At 41.8% G+C, this 22,279-nt stretch overlaps 1 protein-coding gene across 2 annotated transcripts in view; it reads left to right on the top strand.

The window, feature by feature from the left end:
• PTPRG (protein tyrosine phosphatase receptor type G) overlaps window positions 1–22,279 on the top strand; it is a 781,718-nt gene that overhangs the window by 606,788 nt on the left and 152,651 nt on the right. For both annotated transcript variants that reach the window (XM_084840496.1, XM_084840495.1), the window contains exon 9: window positions 19,976–20,160. In XM_084840496.1, coding sequence (XP_084696622.1) covers window positions 19,976–20,160 — 185 coding nt within the window. The remainder of the gene's footprint in view (window positions 1–19,975; window positions 20,161–22,279) is intronic.

The following is a 22,279-nucleotide window of genomic DNA, read 5'->3' as shown; positions in this document are numbered from 1 at the left end:
GAAACATTTCCACTTGGTAAGTTGGTCATCTATACCATGCCAACCTGATGGCTGAATTGGGATGTGAACCCAGATCTCCCCAGTCCAAAACTCACTCTATCCACTACATTGGCTCTCATAAGCAAAACTATTGACTTACATTATAAAGGCTCTTGACGTCTTGGACAAGATGCATCACTTTGATTCATACTCCCCATGCACAGAACATTACGTAGCTGACGAATACCGTTCTGTGCAAAGCCATCTCTAAGCTCTGATTCACACAAAACTTCTTTGCGTGGTTAAGGCTATTGACCCAGATGAATGACTGCAGTGATGCTGGGAAGTTAACAATTGCAAGCACATCACATGCAGCTTTCAACGTGATTCTGTTGCTCAACCTGTATTAGAAAACCTTTGTGGCAGCCTATGCTTCATTCCCTTTCAGAATCTCTTTTACAGCAGTTGACAATGAAGTTTATTGAGAGGTGACACTCTCTCAAAAATGCACTGACCCCGTGATTATTGCATAGCTGTTAGTCAGGATGTGTTATTTAATATATACCACATGATGAAACCTGGAGTTGTGACTCATGTTTGTAGGGCACATGGTTCATAGGCAAGTGGAAATGCCAGTAGCAGGGTAACTGTTTTTGTCCACACCATATTCAGTACCAGCCACCCAGGGACACATTTTTCCTGCAGAAAAAGGCAGTCTAATGATCTGCTCTATAATAGAACTTAACCACAGTAGCTTTTGACATTATAGATGCTTGTAGAGTTCTTACCAAGACTTGAGCCTGAAAGGATCATCACAACACTCTTGTAACCGATTCAAGACCACACTGTGGGCCAGTTCACATGACACAACAACTAATTGGGGATTAATTTACCCGTGAGAGGCTGCAGCACATCCTGGCCACCATTGTGAATGTGCAAGTCCTGGCTGGGAGTTGCCATGGCTTGTTGTGTCATGCGAACCCAGGCAGCAGGGATTATTTGAGGGTTAAACAGCCCTTCCATAACCCTAAAACTGACCATAGGTTATGTGAGGGTTGTTTAACCCCCAAATAATCCCCGCTGCCCAGGTTCAGGCAACACAACAAGCTACGTCAAGGCCGGAGCTTGCATATTCATACTGGCGGACAGCACCTAAGGGTTAATTTACCCATGGTGGACTGTTGTGTCGTCCATACCAGGTCAGTGAGGCCCAGCTTGCCCCAAAATAACATTCCTGCATGCTCACAATTCTTGTAATCATTGTCAAAATAGCAGATTGCATCAGTTCTCAATGTTTCCAAAGGGTGGTGAGCTCTGATGGATCATAGCTCAGTGGTGGACAATGTGCTTTGCTTGTATAAGGTCCCAGGTTCAGTCCTTAATATCGCTGTTTAAAAGGATCTCAGGTTTCAGGGCTGGATTAAATTGCCTTAGCAACCTGTCACCAGTCAGTGCTGGGATGGAGGAACTAGTGGACTGATTCAGTATAAGGCTGGTCCCAACGTGAACTCAGCGTATGCTGAAGATGTATCAGCATGGCTCGATTAGTATTTCTAGCATGACATGACGGAAATCGTCATGTCAAACTGATCTGTGAATCTAGGTCACTGAGATCAAAAGATCTGGAATTTGACCCCAGATCCACAGGTGCCTTGGCAAAGGCTGCTGGTTTTTTGATCTGTCTTTCACTGAACTGCTATTTGAGTTTCCCTCCTCTAAATCTTATGATCCATCCATTGCATTATACCAGCACTTACTTTATTTCTTTGTTTGTTTGTTTGTTTGCTTGCTTGCTTGTTTATTTATTTCATTTCTATATTGCCCAGTAGCTGAAGCTCTCTGGGCAGTTCGCAACAATCAAAACCACAAAATACATCATAAAATGCAATATAAATTGTAAAAGTTTAAAACTACAGTATAAAAGTACAAACCAGAATAAAACCTAGCAGCAGTGCAGAGATTTAAAACACAATAACAAATTTAAAACAACAGAGCTAAACGACTTGGAAAATAATAAGGTCTTCACCTGGTGCCGGAAAGAACACAAGCTAAGTGCCTGGCAAGCCTCTCACTCCACCACCACCCCTTAGTGGACTGACAGAGCTGTTATATGCAACCGCACACACTCTAGAATAGTTGTGCATCCTTAATGGCTTGCAGATTTCCCCCAGGGCCACCTGTTCTTTAGTGGGGCATGTATGGTGATGATTGGTTATTTCAGGCCTGCTCATCCTTGAGTGGCTCTTTGTGTTGAGGGCTCTGTCAGAAGTGACAAGTGAGATGCAGTTCTCTGGGGCTTGTCTATGTGCTAAATGGACAACAGCACTAGGTGCATTTTTGCGAACTTAAAAGAAATACGCTCTTCTAGGGTTACCAGTCTAAAATGACTTGTCACACATCCCTCTGGAGGTGACAGTGCTGACTTGCGTTTGTTGGTGAGAGACAGCAATGTGACTCCTTCCAGCCCTTGCTTCAGCAAAGGTGAGCAAGGAATGAAATGGCTGGTCTGCTGCACTGTCTGAACTACTGACATATAAATAAAATGACTTGAAGTCACAATCCGTGAGTGGAAGTTCAGCTTGTTTATTCAGCTGCTAAGTTCACTACATCCCTCTGTAGGGACATCCATTCAAAAGGACTCTTACCACAGGTTATTTCACTGGCAAGCCACAATAGAAGAGGGTTGATCGTACCTTAACAGCCTTGTTGACAGTGTCAGAGAATAGGGGTACATTTGCACTGGCCTCTTCTTTTGCAATCTGCTGCTGTTGTTACTGGGATTAACTTGTGTTTGCACAGATTGGTGTTCTCCTTCTCCTTTTTTTATTGTTTGGGTTTACAGCCACTCATTCTATGTTTTGACAGTTTCAAAGGGTGATGCAGGACTGTCTTGCTGTCCTCCATAATGTTGAGAATTGTAATATTTGAGGGAGGGGGGGTCCAAGGAGTGATTTCTCTTCCAATTAGCCAATGGACTGCCTTCCTTTTCAGAATTCCCCAGAGCATGGTTTAAAGGCATAGGAGGCAGCTACCTTGCTGAAGCTAAGCAGGTCTGGGTCTGGTTAGTGCTTGGAGGGGAGACCACATGGGAATCTCATGTAGCCAGCTTGAGTTCCATGATGGAAGAAGGGAGGGATAAAAATGAAATAAACAAACAAACGCATTCCTCTTCTCTGTCCTTCCAGGAAGATGAGCATGTCCAGTGTGTGCTGACTTGAACCCCATGAAGCCTTTTAATTGTGGGTGGGGCGTGTCTGCAGTTGCACAACAGAGAGAATCACTTTGCAAGGCCAAAACTGACTCCTGAAACAGGGGCTCATAAATCCTAGATAAAATTAATAATCAAAGTTCTGTTGGTTTTGCTCTGAAAATTATTTAATGGCACAAACTTTTCTCTGAGTGGAAATTAAATCTTTAAAGGCAGCCTAGAAATCATTTTGGGTAGATAAAATTTGCAAGATAAGATTCCATTCTCCATTTCAGTATGGTCCTGCAACTGAGTAACAGCAGCGTCTGGAAAAAGTGTTAGCAGAGGCTGTAAAACAGATCTATATTAGCAGGAAGCAACTGTTATACAAATACATTAATTTCTTGCTTTACATTTTCTGAAGCATGACAGTTTATGTCTGCCAATAAAAAAAAGGTCAACACTTGCCCATTACTATCACAGTTAAAGTTTCAACAGAAAAATGAGGATACTTTTAAGTGTCTTGCTTCTTTACATATTTATAGGAAAGAGGAAATTTTGAAAGGGTAGGAAGATTATGTAAGCCGCCTTGGGTTCCTTGCAGGAAAAAGGAGGGGTAGAAATATAATAAATAAAAATAAATATATATTTGTATAATTCTTTATATATTTATACACGCACACACATACGCAGGCACACACATATACCAGTTCTCCCTTTTACCGAGCCCTTTATAATACTGGTGCCTCCTTGAAAAGGCTTGAATGTCTAGCTAGAACCCAAGTGTTAAGTGTTTTATAAGTTATTTTAGCAGTCCCAATTCAAATCCTAATTGAGCCATGAACTCACAGGTGACCTTGTCCCTTAGCCTCACACAGAACCATACATAAAGATTGGTGATGGTGGTGATGATGATGATATTGTTTAATATGTAGCACTGAGCACTTTTCTAGTACTTACATAGCACCTTGGCGGGGGGAACCACATGCATCACTTTGTGATAGGGCACGTGTTTTACATGCAGAGGTTCTATGTTCAATCCCTGTCATCTCCATGCAAAGTATCAGGTGGCAGGTGAGAGGGAAGGGGCCTCAGTCTTTCAGAGACCTGGAGATCCACCTCCAGTCAGAGTAGGCAATACTGGTCTAAATGGATCGATGGTTTGACCTGGTATAAGGCAGCTTCCTATGCCTGACTGTTCTCTTTTCCAAAGTGTTATTATTAACGTCTCTTTTGAAAGTAGCCCTAGAGTTTGTCGCCTTCACTTGCTACTGCTGCACCACAGGGCTGGGGAGAATTCAGGCTTGCAGGATTTTTTTACTAGAACCATGAGGTCCACCATCTGAAGCCAGATGCAAAAGACATTAACTTAGAATTTAAGAAAACTGAGCACAGGAATTTTGTTTTGAGCATCAGAACTGAATGGAGGCTATAGTCCTTCCACACAACAATTCACTCTTGATTATCTCCCTCCCCAAGCTTTCTTCATTTCAGGAGTAAAATATAGGATGGGGGAGTAATTTTGTTAATGCCAGGGCCTGTGTCAAGGGTAGGCATGGTCAGGCATCTGCCAAGGGTCCACACCCCAGCAGGGGCCCACTGACAAGAGCACCTCTGGAGTTGCTCCTCTTCTTCACCATTGCAACCTGCTTGTTCACCTGCCTCTCGCTCCGGCCCAGACAATAGTGGTGATGAGAAGGAGGAGCAGTAGGCACCACTGTCTACTTGCTCACTGACTCCCTATCTGTCAAGCATGCAAGTGGTAGCAATGAGGAGGAGAAAGAGCAGCTGGTGACAATGGCAGTGAGAAGGTAGTCTAACTGAGGGTGGGGGCCTATTGAAGGTGGCCTGCCCAAGGCCCCTCAAAAACAGTTTGGTGCTGCTGTGAAACAATCATTGCTGACCTACTGCCAGTCACCCAGAGGTGTGTCAGTAGATCATGATCTACTTTCTGCCGACCCCTTCTGAATCAGATCCAGATTCATCTCTTTCTGTCTTTTCCCTGAACCTTTTCCATCTTCCAGCCCAGATCCTTACCTCATGTCCTGCTTGGTTCCGTGTGCTTGGTCCAGTTCCACCCTTATCTCTTAGGGTGTGTACCATTTCTTTCCTGACAATTGAGTCATGGCCTTCTGTTCCCACACATCTCAGAGTAAGGCTTCTGGGTCAGCGAGACAGTGCTTCCATTCAGAGCTGAACCCAGGAACGGCTTTCACAACAGAAGAAACACTGAGCCACTTTGCTTAAATTTGTGCTGATAGAAGAGTTTTTCTAATCACTTTTGTACTGTGCTAGACCTAATAAACAAAGTTTAGGTTTCACATCTCAGTTGCTGCTCCCAGACTGTGTCTGCTGTCCTTCCACCAGCAGGCAAAGACTTCTTTTTTATTTAAGCAGGATTTTGGCATCTAAGCTGGTCAGTTGGGAGGGGTGCTGTTCTTATTCTTTTATTGTTACATATTTTCAATTATGTTTTTAATGTATTTGTTTTACAGTTGCTCTAATTTTGTTTTTATTTTAAATGTTTTTTATTCTTGTTAGCTGCCTTAAGCACCTTTTCCTTGTAGAAAGGTGGTGTATAAATTAAAGAAATAAAACTACTTAGGAAGTCCCCAATCTGAAAAGAAATGTAAACGCAGATAAATTTCAGTAGGACTATGAAGGGATCCTTAGCAGCTTGATCTGCTGGTTTCCCAGGCTTTGGTGTGCCTTAGATACTACAGTAAGCCCTTCTATTATTTTCTGGAGTATGTTGTTTTATTTTCTGTCTCCTGTCGCTGTAAATCAAGTATGTCTCTTAAAATTGTCAGCAAGGTGAAAACGTGACTTCTTTGCAGCATTTTAGATCTGAAAGTGATGTACAAATCTGATCTGGCAGCCAGAATAACCCCAAATGGTATATGATTTATTGATTCTAGACTGACAAGTAGTAAATAAAACCACACATCCTAGATTAAGTAATGGAGAATGGCCACAACCCACTTTAGTATCATATAGTTTTGTTTTGTTTTATGGCTCTACTCCAGAGTAAGTGGGCTGTGCATTACGGACAGGCTGTCTGCTTTTCAATGTTTATTAGTGTCTATCAATGATACCAGCATGCTGTTGTTCATAATAATGACAGTATAACATCATGCTTGGGTATATTGCTCTGTGGCTCAACTCAAAATCCAAGGTCTGGAGCTACTCCCATAGTTGTAGACACCAGCCAGATTCACAATACCTACAGTAATTTGTGCACATCAGTAGGGGTCCTAAATACAAAATATTTAGATGTCAATAAACTGCCTGAAGCTAAATGCCTATAGGAAGAATTGTGTGCAGAAACAGTTCTGGTCCCACTGAACCAGAAATAGTTATTGCTCCACTCTTGATTTGGACTGAGAAGTGGGTGCTTCAAGGGTGGGGTTGCTCTTTGCCCCACTGCCAAGGTCAAGGCAGCCAGAAGCAGAGTTCCCCTCTTACCAGGGAGCTATAATTTGGGGGGGGGGGCAGGGGGAGGTCCAGCATCAGGGGAAGAAGGATGCTGGCGAAAGCAATTGCTCAGCTAAGGCGCAGTGCCTTCCAGGGTGAAGAGGCCTGCTGAGCCAATCAGGGCTCCAATTGGCTTGATGGCGGTGGGCCCAAAAGGGGGACCAGAGTGAAAACTTTCTCCATCTTTCTTACTAAGGCCTATATAAGCAGGCCTATATAAGTAGGTCTCTGCCACGGCTTTGGTATCTAACCCATCTAAATACGTGTGTCTAATTTGTTCCTTCCTCTTCGCCTCCTGGATCCAGCTAAGCACTTCCTCACACAATTTGAGTAGTCATCAACAATGAGGGGATCTGTTCTTCTGCTCCAGGATGAAAGGTCTACATGAGGAAGTCTATCCTACTGGGACTGTAAACAGCTTTACTGAAACAAGTTTTGTAAGCCGCTATGCGAACCACTGTAAGAACTTCCTTGTCAAATAGTGGCATATAAATATTCCAACATTTAGAATCTATTTAGAATCCAAATAAATAAATAAATAAATTTATTGGTGTTACATGCTGATCAAAATACTTCTGCTAGTCAAAGAGTTTGAGTAACTGCCAGGCATTTGTGGGGCTCAAAACAGGAGCTGTGTGGACCAGACACTGGCTTCTGTGCCACTGGTCCTACTGGTCAGAGGAGGGAACAGCTGATTCTAACTGGGATGTTCACACATCCCATAACCCTTATGGCCCAGGAAGTCAGGTGGCTACTCCAGTGCCATTGCTGATATAGACTCTCAAATTTGCTGCAAGTAGTCATTTAAAGAGGCTAACATGCCCTCCCTCTGTGCCACCAGGGTACTCGCATTCCCTTTGGCCTGTGTGACAGTAACAGCATCAAACATTCCATAGTACTGATATTTTAAATTATATTTTTAAATGGTGAATAAAATTAAATAAATGCCTACACCTTTCTGTTGCCTACCTGTATTCAGAGTTTACCTGACTTAAAATGTGCATAGTCCTTGTGCTTTCATGATTATTATTATGATTCATGATTATTATTTGTCAGCATGTTAAATGGCATGACTTCCCACCAAATCAAAGTAGATGTGGCCCATATCCTAAAGGGATGCAATTTTGCTGATCTGTACTTCTGCTTCCACCGCCTCCTCCAGTAACAACAACAGCTTCCTGGTACTATGTTAAGCAAGTAAAGCTTATATACAAGTGATTAAGCTAATCTAAGAAGGCCACCAATTTGGATGGCTTTAAAAGGGGATTAGACAAATTCATGGAGGATAAGGCTATCAATGGCTGCTAGCCCTGATGGCTATATGCGTGCACCAGTTGCTAGGCAACATGGGCAGGAGGGTGCTGTTGTACTCACAGCTGTTGCTGTTTGTGGGTTTCCTACAGGCAGCTGGTTGGCCACTGTATGAACAGAATGCTGGACGGGATGGACCTTTTGTCTGATCCAGCATGGCTCTTCTTATAGTCTTAAGACAGGCAAAACAATACTTATGGCTGTTTTTAAGGACTTGAGAATCACATTGGGAACTTTGAATGAGGCTGCACTGCATCTAACTGTGTGCTTCCTATGGGCCTTAGTTCAACTGGAAGTTAGGGACTGGAGGGTTTGCTTAACAGGTGCTCTGTCACAGCTGCAGACCCTTTATACACATCAGTTAAGGCACACAGTGAATATGTAGTGGGGCAGCAGTATTGTGGCCATCTGCCTCATGCTAGGCCCAATTTGCCTATTCAGATTGGATATAAATTGATGACATTAGGTCTCAATGGTGGGTAATCTTTACCAGGCAAAATCAGGAGTAAGAATTGTGGATTATTGGGCCTTCACATGTTGGCATCTAATATGCATAGGCAATAAGGTGGGGTGGGGTGGCGTGGCTGACTGTGATCCCAGTACCCCACTAAACATCCATTATATGCACTTTAACTATCATGTGAAGAGGATTCTGGTGTTATTGTTGTTTTAAATACCAGAAGCTCAAAAATCACATAAACATCCCGGGAGGTTATAAGCACATTACAAGTTGCCCTCTTCCTCCATAGTAAATTCTTTGCTCCAGTATCTTTGATTTGGGGTGATAAACTGTTGTTTACAGAAGTATATTTGTTTTATTACTGTAAAGGCTCTGGGCCTCATTAACGGTGCTCTTGCAAGCTTCACAACACTTACCCGAAAGTCCCACGAGAGGTTCTCTTGACATCAGAGTTCTCTGGCACAGATGCCTGATTGCCTCCCCAAAGAGACTTGATTGCCCTTTGTGAGAGGCTTGTGTGGTGCTTTGCCTTCAAGTGCCACCTTTAATTGTGATCCTAGACTTAGGTAATGAACAGTTATAATTTACTACTTTAGCACCTACCAAGTGGTGTTGACTCTAAATCGGCATCTGGGATATTTCTCAAGCATTCCACATGAATTCTCCCTTCTCCTTCCCGCTCCAGCGTTTCAGTCTTCATGCCTCCTTTTCAGACTGTGCCTTGCATCTCATTGGAGCATCAACGAGATGCTAATTAAATTACATCTTTCAGTGTGGTCTGTTTGTTTGTTTGTTTGTGGTGGATCGTGTGTGGGTTTCACAATTCAGCTGTCTTGTCATATATTTTCCCTTAATTCTTCCCTCATTTGTACAATTTCTTTCTTTGATTGCCTGGTGGAGATCAGGGCCTTGGGTCTTTGTTGTCTCTGTAGTACCTTGTTACAGTAATTAGAAATTGCATAATAGTATGCATTCTAGAAGAGGGATGGGGAGGGGGTGGAAACTTCACACTTACAGGATCTATTTTGGTTTTTTTTTACAGAACCCCAAGATGTACCAAGTAGACCCAAATGAAAAATAGTAGCTTAGGAGCCAGACATACACTTAGAATGAGTGAATGAATGTGCAGCCATTCCTGCAGGCTGTACTGAGGGAGATGAGAGGGGGGAAGCAGGCCCATTCACCAGCTGTGTTGAAAGACTTGATCCCCCCCCACCCTTCCCTCCCCATTCCTTTTTCCTTGTGTATCATGTCTTCTTAGATGGTAAGCCTGCAGGCAGGGACTGCCTTGTTTTATTGATTATAATTGTTTTATTGATTATCTGGGAGCCTTTTTGGCTGAGGAGCAGCATACAAATAAGTTAAATAAATAAATAATGAATGAATGAATGAACGAACAATGAATGAATGAACAAACAAACAAACAAACAAACAGGGTACTTCTGAGCACATGCTTAGCCCAGGAATTTGTTTTCAGAACTAGAACTGAGCTCACAGTTGTCTCAACAACAAATGCTCTCCTCATTTCTCTCCAAGGATTTTTCATTTCAGCTGCCTAATTTGGGGTGAAGGAGCCTGTTTTTGCTGTTGTTAAATGATTGGGAGTCAGAAACCCTAACCAATTTATTGCAAATCACCCAGAGAACTACCAGTAGATCCCAATCTACCTTCTGCCCACCCTTGCTTTAGAAAATAAAAACCTCATGTAATAATGTCCCACACTTCTGTGAGTCATCTGTCTCCTTCCAAATTGCTTTTCTGGTATGAGCAGCAACTGGCTCTGAAGCCTGAGAGGTAAGGGAAAGCGATAGGCTTTGTCTGGGAAACCTGTGACTTTTTACTGTGAATGAGTCTTCCCCCAAGGAACTGCAGAGGGGAATAGAACTGCTTGCCCCTCCTTTAGGTAGCCATCAGTGCCTTTGTGGTCCCAGCAGCCATGACTACAATCCTCACCCACATCTCGAAGCTATGTGTATGTCTAGCAACCAACAAACCTTACAGAAAGGAAAGAGGCAAAGCCTGCCATGCATTGCAGCAAAGAATGAATGCAGGCATACAGAGGCAGGGAGCAACAGCCAGCACAACTACCATTTACAACAGGAGTGGCCAGAAGATAGACCTCCAGATGTTTTGGACTTCAACTCCCAGAAGCCCCTGCCAGCATGGCCAATGGTCAGGAATGCTGGGAGCTGAGGCCCAAAACATCTGGAAGTCTACTTTCTGTCCACCCCTGGTTTAGAAACACAGTTGAATTACAATGCAGGACTTGGCAAAGCAAGAACAGAAGTGAGGATCCTAAGGCGTGGAGAGTTGGAGGAAGCAAGAGCCAAGGAAAAGGAAGACCAGGCAAAGCTGGCTAAAGGAAGTTGGGGCTCGCAAATGGCCACTCAGTCCCCATGGTACAACCCAGCCTTATCGCCATATTTCCAAATACACACATAATGGTCATCTTGCTAGAAATATAACAAAGACTACTTTTTTTCTTTACCCGTCTGCCTAACATTTCCACCCTTAAAAGTTTCCGTGGATAAAATCAAACAGATGCTTACCACACTTAAACCCAGTGAAAATTAATGGAAGTTGTACAAAAGCAGTACTTAGTAAACTGTATCTCTAAATTTCATAGGGACGTTTTCTGGAGCTAGCAAGCCTTAATACCAAGAATATGTAGTCACGTACATATGAATAAACAGGAAACCTGAAAGACTTCAAAAATGTATTCCGTCTGTTTCCTAATTCTTGCTTTTATGTCTAGCACAGTGAGCTAAATATAGCATGTCATATACAATGTGTGATAGCAAGTTGAGGATGTCTGTATTCACCCTTGTGTGAAATATGAGCAAGATCTTTCTTGTAGTTATGGGAACTATAGAGGGAGAATACCACCCTGTTTTTGTATGAAGAACATTTGTTTCAATGATAGACACAATCTGTCATAGAGAACAACTGGTTTCGAACAAAGCACTATCAGACTCTAGTAAAAAATGTAGAAAGAAATTGGATACACTTTGAAAGAACCTGGAGAAAAAGGTTGCAAAAACTGAAAATGAAATATTTTAACTTATTTATCTGCATGTGTTATAAGCACATCGAAATTTAAAATGGCCTCCTTTAGGAACACACTTTCATCCCTCTTGCTCTATTGCCTACACCCCAAATGTGTAAACCCCAGAAGTGTGCAGATATGTATATTCACTCACAATCATATTGTACATCCTGAAATTTTATTTCCCATACTTTACCCCTTCTTAAATCCTTAGAATAATGTAGTATTATTATTATTATCATTATCATCATCATCTTAGTAAGTTACAAAGTTGTTGTTACTGTTATTGTTATTTTTTGTAATTGGTGATCCGAAGGAGGGATCACCAAGCTGTAGCCTCTGAGAATGCTTTCCTCCCTTAGTACCAGGGCCCCAGAATCTGTGAAATCAGTATTGACTTTAATTGAAATTACACTCTTCTCCGTGCCCTTTTTTTTTTAAATGACACCCAGAGATTGAAATGGAGGCAAGTAGATAACAACGCCTCCCCTGGAATCTGCTGTCTAGAGTGTCTGTTTAAGCTGTCCCTGTGCTCTTGAACAATAAAGAAGAAAAGCCCTTGGAACAAGGAGAGGTTTCTACCACTCTCCAATCTCAACTCCCTGTAAGTAACCACAACCCACTCCACTTCCCATTTCTGAAATCAAAGGAAAGGCTTCAAAGCAGGCTTGAGCCTTGGCATGTCTCATTCCAAAATTTAAGCATTGATTTTGGGCTTCTCCACATCAGGTTTTTTATCCCACAACTTTACCAGAGTTTTTGCTTCTGTATTCTTTGCAGGATTAAGATGAGCATTTCCTGGGGGTGGGGGGATTGGCTTTATCTGCAAGTTCTATATGTTTCATTATACAGCCACTAGATGGCACTGTTGTTATAGCGCCACTTCCTCTTTACTCAGACAATTCAAACTGCTTCTTTTTATTACCTCATTATTTCCATTTGAAATGAAGACATGGACATGATTGGAAAGCATGGGAGAGGATTGGTGCTGGAGGTTGATGACATCACATAAAGGACCCACAAACTTCCATGAGTAACCAATCTCAATCACAGGATAAAATCCCCATGTGGAGAAGCCTTATATGAATAATGCTGCTACTCTCACCACTTGCATCATCCTTGCCTGTTTTTTGCAGGAGAAATTTGTTTGACTTGACATGATAAATCCTGCTAAAATGGGTGGGGATGGGGGGAGCATTTTCTCCTTTTGATAATTGCACACCTATAATAATGAAAGAGAGAGAGAGAAACAGTAGCACAGAAAGATGCTGATTGTGTAGATTATTTTTGCCCACTCATCAATCCAATGTTTTAGTTAGTGTTTATCGTGGTACATTCTTCCCAGTGCCTTAGAATAATTGAGGGTTCAGGGGGTGAGGGGGCATGGAGACTGAATAAATCATATAGTTAGTGAAAGTCTCTGACTGTGAAATACCATCATTCTGAGTCCAGTCCCTATGAAGCTACAAAGAAATCACATCAGACTTTGACGCTTTGGGCAGGAAACTCAAGAACTTTGGGGTCCAGATAGTTTTCTCATCCATCCTTCCAGTAGTTAGAAGAGGGATAGAAAGGGAAAGAAAAATACTCTGGGTGAATGACTGGCTTCGAAGGTGGTGCCGACGAGAGAGATTTGGATTCTGGGACCATGGGCTATACTTCCTGGAAGATGAATTGTTGGCAAGGGACGGGTTGCACCTCACAAAGGCTGGGAAGTAGAGGAAGTAAGTAATGCCTTGGAAGACAGAAACAAAATTCAAAGTGATCTTGATAGACTGGATAGCTGGGCAGAAAGCAACCAAATGACATTTAATAGGGATAAATGCCAAGTTCTGCACCTAGGAAAAAGAAACCAAATGCACAGTTACAAGATGAGGGATACTTGGCTCAACAACACTACAAGCGAGAAGGATCTTGGAATTGTAGATCACAAGCTGAATATGAGCCAACAATGTGATGTGGCTGCAAAAAAGGCAAATGCTATTTGGAACACTCAACAGTGGCCACAAGACTGGAAAAGGTCAGTTTACATTCCAATTCCAAAGAAGGGCAATGCCAAAGAGTGCTCAAACTACCGTACAATTGCGCTCATTTCACATGCCAGTCAGGTTATGCTCAAAATCCTACAAGCTAGGCTTCAGCAGTATGTGAACCGAGAACTACCGGAAGTACAAGCTGGGTTTCGAAGAGGCAGAGGAACTAGAGATCAAACCGCCAACATTCGCTGGATCATGGAGAAAGCAAGAGAATTCCAGAAAAATGTCTATTTCTGCTTCATTGAGTACGCTAAAGCCTTGGATTGTGTGGATCACAACGAACTGTGGCAAATTCTTAAAGAGATGGGAGTACCAGACCACCTTACCTGTCTCCTGAGAAACCTGTACGAGGGTCAAGAAGCAACAGTAAGAACCGGACATGGAACAACCAATTGGTTCAAAATTGGGAAAGGAGTACGACAAGGCTGTATATTGTCGCCCTGCTTATTTAACTTATATGCAGAGTACATAATGAGAAATGCCGGGTTGGATGAATCACAGGTCGGAATTAAGATCGCTGGGAGAATTATCAACAACCTCAGATATGCAGACGACACCATCCTAATGGCAGAAAGCTAAGAGGATCTAAAGAGCCTCTTGTTGAGGGTGAAAGAGGAGAGTGCAACAGCTGGTTTGAAACTCAACATTAAAAATACTAAGATCATGGCATCTGGCCCCATCACTTCCTGGCATATAGAAGGGGAAGAAATGGAAGCAGTGACAGATTTTACTTTCTTGGGCTCCAAGATCACCGCAGACGGTGACTGTAGCCATGAAATTAAAAGACGCTTGCTCCATGGGAGGAAAGCTATGGCAAACCTAGACAGCATAGTCAGAAGCAGAGACATCACCTTGCCTACAAAGGTTCGTATAATCAAAGCTATGGTTTTCCCAGTAGTAACATATGGCTATGAGAGCTGGACTATAAGGAAGGCTGAGCGCCGAAGAATTGATGAGTTCGAACTGTGGTACTGGAGAAGACTCTTACGAGTCCCCTGGACTGCAAGGAGGTCAAATCAGTCCATCCTAAAGGAAATCAACCCTGAGTGCTCCTTGGAAGGACAGATACTGAAGCTGAAGCTCAAACATTTTGGCCATCTAATGATAAGAGAAAACTCCCTGGAAAAGACCCTGGTGCTGGGAAAGATTGAAGGCAAAAGGAGAAGGGGACAGCAGAGGATGAGATGGCTAGATAGCATCACCAAAGCAATAAATATGAACTTGAGCACGCTCCGGGAGAGAGCGCAGGACAGGAAGGCCTGGCGTGCTATGGTTCATGGGGTCACGAAGAGTTGGATATGACTTAACGACTGAACAACAACAACAACAACAATAGAAGCATAGCCTCCAAATCCCGGGAAGTACTAGTTCCCCTCTACTCGGCACTGGTTCTGCCTCATTTATTTATTTATGTATTTATTTATTATTAAATTTATTAATCGCCCATCTGGCTGGTCACCCAGCCACTCTGGGCGATGTAAGTACTGGAGTACTGTGTCCAGTTCTGGGCACCACACTTTAAGAAGGATACAGACAACCTGGAGAGGGTTCAGAGGAGGGCAACAAAGATGATCAGGAAACAAAGCCCTATGAACAGAGACTGAAAGAAATGGGCAAGCTTAGCCTCGAGAAGAGAAGACTGAGGGGAGATAGGATAGCGCTCTTCAAGTACTTGAAAGGTCGTCACAGAGAGGAAGGCCAGGATCTGCTCTCGATCATCCCAGAGTGCAGGACACGGAATAATGGGCTCAAGTTACAGGAAGCCAGATTCTGGCTGAATATCTGGAAAAACTTCCTGACTGTTAGAATACAACAATGGAGCCAATTACCTAGGGAGGTGGTGGGCTCTCCCACACTGGAGGCATTCAAGATGAAGCCATCTGTCAGGGATGCTCAGACTTGGATTCCTGCATTGATCAGGGGGTAGATTCGATGGTCTTATAGGCCCCTTCCAACCCTACTATTCTATGATTCCCCTTCTAGCAAAAGATGGGCCTGCAGCAGTGTTGCTAAATGCTTCCTTCTATTTTTTGGAGGCAGCTTCTATAGAATCCCAGGACACCAAGAGTACAAAATACTCCAGTATTTTGTAGCTTAAAACTCTTGCTACCAATAAGTAACCCTTAGGAGAGGCATTTCAACCGTTTAGAATGAGGGAAAAGCTGGGAAACCACCAAATGATCAGTGGTCAGGGGAAAGGGGGTGGGACCAGGGGAAGGCAGAGTGGCTGCTGGACTTCCCAAGGGCCAGATTTGGGACCCCAGGAGAGCTGGATTTAGTTCCCCACCCCTGTAGTAACCTAATCACACATTTAGTCCATATTACCAAGATCGTAGGTGTAACCCAGATAGGCACAGGTATGAACAAGGTGGCCTGTGTAGGAGCTGCGTACAGACAAGGATTCCTTCAAATCCCTCCTCAAAGACCACCTTTTCCCATGAACCCTTTGGCATCACATAGCATCCTTAGAATCATAGAATAGTAGGGTTGGAAGGGGCCTATAAGTCCATTGAGTCCAACCGCCTGCTCAATGCAGGAATCTAAGTCAAAGCATCTGGAAGAACTAGTTCAAGACTCCACCTCTTCACTCTCAACCTCATGTCTGTCTATCAATTTCTTTCTACAGATCAGCTCTCAGCTCAGTTCAGCTTGGCTCCTCCTTCCAGCAAAACTCTGCATTCAACTAGTTGTGACTACAACAGCAGTCTTTTTTGCCTGATTATACCGGGACTCCATTAACATTGGCTGAGCACACACACACCCATCTGCCCCAGCCAATGTTAGTGGAAGCTCTAGCCCTCTCTCTGCCCACCCTCTTCTGTGGTCCCTTGTGCCATGTACACTGAATGGTAGTATAAAAATGAATAAATGAATGAATGATAAGAAATATTCTAGTAAATAAATTTATCTGTCTTAGCTAGTCTTAGCTACACAACGCAGGGGGAAAGATCCATCAGTGTTGGGAGTCTGTCCTAATAATTTCTGAGGATGATGCAGGATGCATCCACTAGAAAATTCTTCAGATAATGTTTATATATATATGTTTATACACACACACACACACACACGTATAATTTTCCACCAAAAGTTAAATTTACCACAAAAAAAGAACTATGCCATTATATTATAACACAGGTATTGATGAAATTTCCATTGTGCATAATTCATATGACTATTTGATATGAAAATAATATTTTTTTAAAAAATCTATAAACATTTATAAGTTCTTGTCTGACTTGCAGACCTATCACTGTGGTCCTAAACATTCATAATAAGTTAGCTGTACACACAGGGAGCAGGAGCAGACATAGTGTTAGCTGATTTATTAGCTAGGGAATAAGGGATCAAAAGCAGACCATGGAGATGAATGCCTGGGATATTTTCAAACTAACTTTTAGAACCCTGGTTTAATGAAGAACTCTTACACAATAGTTTCAGAGAGACCCTGGGTTTTTGTTAACATTTGGTTAACCAGGATTAACATGAGGCTGTTAATCCACTGTACCTACTTTGGGTTTCATCGCAGAATTCAGTTCCAAGCTATACGTGAAGAGTTTTTCCTTTCCTGCATAACCTATAGGTGGTGCTATGCTATAACAAAAGAACACAGTTACACAAGTAAGAAAATACATTTTCTTTTGTTCTTACAAATAATATTCCATTTTCCCATTCTAAAAAACCTGAGGAAGTGCTCTTAAAAAGCAGAAGCGAAACTGGAGGGTTAAAACATCATCTAAAGAACTGAAACAATGAGCAAGGAGGACAAACTCACAATGAATATCTCATGTAGAAAAGCTCTACATATGTGCTAGCCCATGATAGAGCACCATCATGATGGAGCACCATCATGATGGAGCACCATGACTTCTGACTGCAATATGGGCAATATGGATACTGGCCTGCTTTAAAGAGCTGTTGCAAAGATTAATGAGGCAGTGCATGGGAAGCGCCTTGAACTCTTGAAATGCAGTTGGGACCAGGGTGAGTGAAACCTGGAACTTCCACCGTCAGCAAATCCAGCCCATTGTGTGACATTACCCCGGGACTCTGGGGCTAGAATTTTTGCATGAAGGGTTGAGAACCTGTCGTGGTGTCCATGAATCATGGTTTCTTAATCTTAAAAATAACTGTCTTTATTGCAGAGAAAAGCATCATATTTTATCAGTAGCCTATTAGTGCCACCTAGTGTTCTTCATTAAGACCTTTACACTTCAGTTGCTTAAGAAAACACACACACGCATTCGTTCAGCCGCTGTAAATCGGCAGACTTCTTCTCTCACACACAAGACATGCACTTAACTTGCTGGCCAGCTGGAATATGGATAAGTTTACCGTTGGCTTTCCCCCATCAATTTAGAATTATTTAATCATGATCTCTGTCTCTAGTTCCTTCCTCCCCATCAGAAATCATTTGTTATTGCTGAATAGATTTTTAACACTTATATTAGCATGGCTCAGCAGAAAATCCTGTGGTATTGTTTATGAATGCTTTCATTTGTTAAGTGTGTGTGTGTGTGTGTGTGTGTGAAGGTGCATAAGAGCTCAAGACATGTCACCACCCAAGCAACATTCTGTTCACAGATTTCTTAATGGTTGACTCTCTGTTGGCCCAAGGGGCACATGATCCTTTAAAGGGTAGATACACATACCCTTAAAACTGAGATACTGTAGATTAGCAATATAGGTAGGCATCTTCACCTTATGGTTTTTCTTGGGAATCACAGCAAAAGAGACATTTATGCAGTTTGGGTTTAATTGCTAGACAACTAGTAGTGACACCTAGGAAAGAGGAGTATCCTCTCATCTTAGTTTCTTATGCAGCAATGGATATCCAAACATGACAAGCTGTACTGCATTTTTCTTTTGTAATAAATCCAAGATGCATTATTATTTGTAGCAATTTTGTTAGCAAAGACTGCATGATTTGGTGTAGTTGTCATGCATATAATACAAGCTGTATTATACAGTTTGAAGTTTTGACTCCTTCTCAGGAATCAAAACTTCTCAATTCTGATGGTAGTTCTTTATGTTTTTCATTCAGAATCATGTTGGGAGTGATAAAACTGAATAATATCTTCTTTTTCAACAGATTAAGTTGTACTTTTCCTTGTTTATTATATAAGGTGAAAAATTTGGACAAGCAAATGTTGGGGAAGAACTTGATTTAGCTTCAAATTCTTTAGAATTGTCCCTGGGGCAAATAGAGGTTCCTGCTGCACAGAAATATATGATGATTGCAGTCTCAGAAGCCTACTGACGTGGTGAAGTGGTTAGAGTGCTGGACTGAGGCCAAACTAGACATTTGTCATATGGGCTGGCCTTGTGTGGCTGGTTTTTTTTTTTAATAATAAATAACTGGTGTTAGGCACCTGAGCTGTATCAGGACCATGTATGGGGGAAGGGAGCTTTAATCCTTTGAGCCTATCATGGTCCCTATTTGATCACTCCCTCCACTTCTGTTCACAATGGGAAGTAAAGCCCCTCTCATACCATGCCATAGTCCTGATCCAGCTCTGCCCTAGTACCAACTATTTGTTCACAAAATTCAGCCACACAGGGCCAAAGAACATGACAAACATTGCATCTAGGTTGGCCCTAGATGCAAGGAGATGAAGGGTCAGAACCACATTTAGCCATGAAGCTCATTGGGTGACCCTGGGCCAGTCAATGACTGGGTTCACACAACAGCCCACACTCATGTTGGGGGTGGTTGGAGATTTCCCTTTCTTTTCAGACATGTTCACAGGTTAGTTATAATGTGAGTAAAACTGATTAATTTTGCAGGCTTTCGGGTAATTGGTCTGTATCAGCCTTCCCCAACCTGATACCCTTTAAATGTTTTGGACTACAACTCCCAACATTCCTGACCAGTGGCCCTGCTATCTGGACTAATGGGAATTGAAGTCCAAAACATCTGTAGGGAACCAGGTTGGGAAAGGCTGGCCTATATGAATGAACAGAGTCAAACAAAACTGGAAAACATCTAAAATAACCCAAGAGAATGAAGAGACAAAATCTCAGTATGTTGAATGTATTTATATATAGTTTTATTCTTTGAAGTAGCCCAGTGCGCTTTGGCCCTGTACCATATATTTGGGCCTTCTTCAGGGGTTAATATTTCTAACCAAAATAAATAGGTCTGTAGAAATCTCTGAAAAGTTTGTCTCTAAGATGAGTCTGAAATGCTTGATCCATACCATACAAGTTCCTTGGATCCTGAATTTCAGTGATACTTTGAGAGGCAGTGTATGGGCTCACCTTCATGGGCTGAAAAATCCATTACAAGAAAGGTAGAAAGAAAAGCAGGAGCATTTCTCCTAGCTTCTGCTATAGTGGGAGCAAAGTACTTTACATATATATACATTTGAGCAGGTTCAACTCAAGATCAGATCTGGCTTCTGGCTTCTAAATTAGTTCTTGTGGCTTTTGTTTCTTCCTATACTTTAGAAGCATATCATATCTATCGTTTCCCTTTTGTTTAGTTTGCAGTACTCCCCCTGTCAACATGAAAGTGAAACAAGTGAACAGAACAGCCTTGCTGGTGACCTGGAATCAACCAGAAATTATCTATCACCCTCCCATTATGAACTATATGATTTCCTACAGCTGGACTAAAAATGAAGATGAAAAGGAGAAGACCTTCACCAAGGACAGTGACAAGGACCTGGTAAAACCACAGCATCAGAAATTGCCATTAGTGTTAAGATAGCCTTACTCTGTCTTTCCTCAGTAGAAGGTAGGGATATGAAGCATTTGGGGTTTAAGCTAAACTTTTATGATTTCCACTTAATTCCATTTAAAACATGGATGGTGTCAGATGGGGTCTACACGCCATTCCACAACATCAAAGCATCTGAATCTGATTCTTTGTTTGTATGGATATAGAAGAATTGGCCAGGCAGACTCTTCTGCTTGTAATGAAATGAGGACTCATCTGTTTGGGAACTAGTTTAGCTTGATGAGGTACAGCTTTTGCTGGCAACCTACATGTTACTTTACACTGAATGCCTAATCTTGTGAACCTCTCTAAAGGGAGCTAATGGTTCCTACCGTGAATAGGGCACTGGCACCATTCAGGGAATGTTCATGTTAGCATGTTGCTTATTTTTAGGATTTGGCCTTCAGACATATATCTCTCCTGTAGCATATGTGTCTATGTAATGAAGGAGTGGCTTAGATTTTGCAAGAAACATAAGCACAAGTCAGGGCAGTCTGTATGTGGATAGGAATATCAATCCAGAGGCAAGCAACAACTGTTCTAGTCTTTAACATTCCATATGTATAGAATGAAAGTAGCATATTCCATTTTGAAAGGACTCAGTTTATTGTTAATCAAAGCAAGCTTCTGAAATAATGAAATCAGTAATTGTATATGCACATAAAAATGCAGCCTCAATGAGTGAAATTTCTAATGACAGTTATCTTTTCTCCTCCTTTGCAAATACACACTCCTTGGGTACCATTCAATCAGTTATAGAATAATACATCTCTTATTCTTCCTTAGATTGAGGTTCTTTTACTTAATTTCCATTTATATTTTCAATTTCCCCCCACTAGAAGTTGTTATCTGGGTCGCATTAGGGAGTGATGTGCTTCATGAAATCAGAAAGCAATCTTCTGAAAGGTGCCCAAGGTTAGGGCTGCATTATAATCTCAAACTTGTCATCATTTCTCACTCTTAAGGGAGGTTTTTCCCCCTTTTAATTAGTAATAAGAATAGAGTGCACTAATCAGGAAAAATATCTAGTTACAAACGTAGGGCAGTCCCCCAGGAAAGACTGTTGCACAATTTCCATGCATATTTGTTCTTTTAGAATTGATTGCTTAGTTATTACACATGCTATAAATATTGGCTTTTAGAAGCCATGGTTTCCTGCCAGCACCAGTCTGTGGCCAAGAGTATGCCAGCCCAAATGGACATTATTGTTGTTTTCTGTGCTTTTCGGCTGCTACTCCATGCATATTTCCTTCCCTGCCCCTTCTGCATATTCTTCTTCTAGCCATTACTCCCTACCCTGAAAGGAAAACTGGAAGTAGGATGGGGACATCTTCACCTTCTCTGGACGATCAAGGGCTCTGGAGAATAGAGAAGAACAATTCTTACAAGCCGCAATGGGATGGATGGATCAGTTTATTTCTTGTCCATGTCACTATAGCATGTGTTCATTCATAAATCTATTCCATCCGTTTTTTTCTAATATGGATGAAAATCCCATTTAAACATACATACATACATACATACCGACAGATAGATAGATAGATAGATAGATAGATAGATAGATAGATAGATAGATAGATATAGATATATAGATATAGTGTGTATATCACAAAATATACATTTCTAGATTTATTCTCAAAAAATACACATTTCTAAACATAATTATCATATAAATGTATTTTGATACACTTTTTGAGCCAAGAACTGCATCACAACATTCAGAGAATTGCAAAATTCAAAGGATAACATTATTCTGGAAGATACAGATCAGGTCAGTTTGTGCAGAATTCACAATGACAAATTCCTCAAGCATCCTTATTTACATGCCTAAATTGTGAAGGGCAGAACCTTCATTGCTCAGCCATGGATAGATGTACACATGTTGGTTCTTTTAACAGTCTGAAGACTGGTTTTATCATTCTTCCCATTAAACAAAATGTCTGCAGTAAGACATGTGGGATAGACTACTTCCCTCCATTGTTTGTTCCTAGATGTTTTCAGCAGGTCTTTGTTATTGACCTACATATTCGTCCTGCACCAACATAAGCACCCCCTCTTCTGTGTCCAT

The sequence above is a fragment of the Heloderma suspectum genome, chromosome 2, assembly GCF_057233095.1.
Source record: "Heloderma suspectum isolate Gila_16-S chromosome 2, 16-S_ref, whole genome shotgun sequence".
NCBI classification, from domain to species: Eukaryota; Metazoa; Chordata; class Lepidosauria; order Squamata; family Helodermatidae; genus Heloderma; species Heloderma suspectum.
The sequence above is the reverse complement of the archived record's forward strand: the minus strand, read 5'-3'. Positions and strand labels throughout refer to the sequence as shown.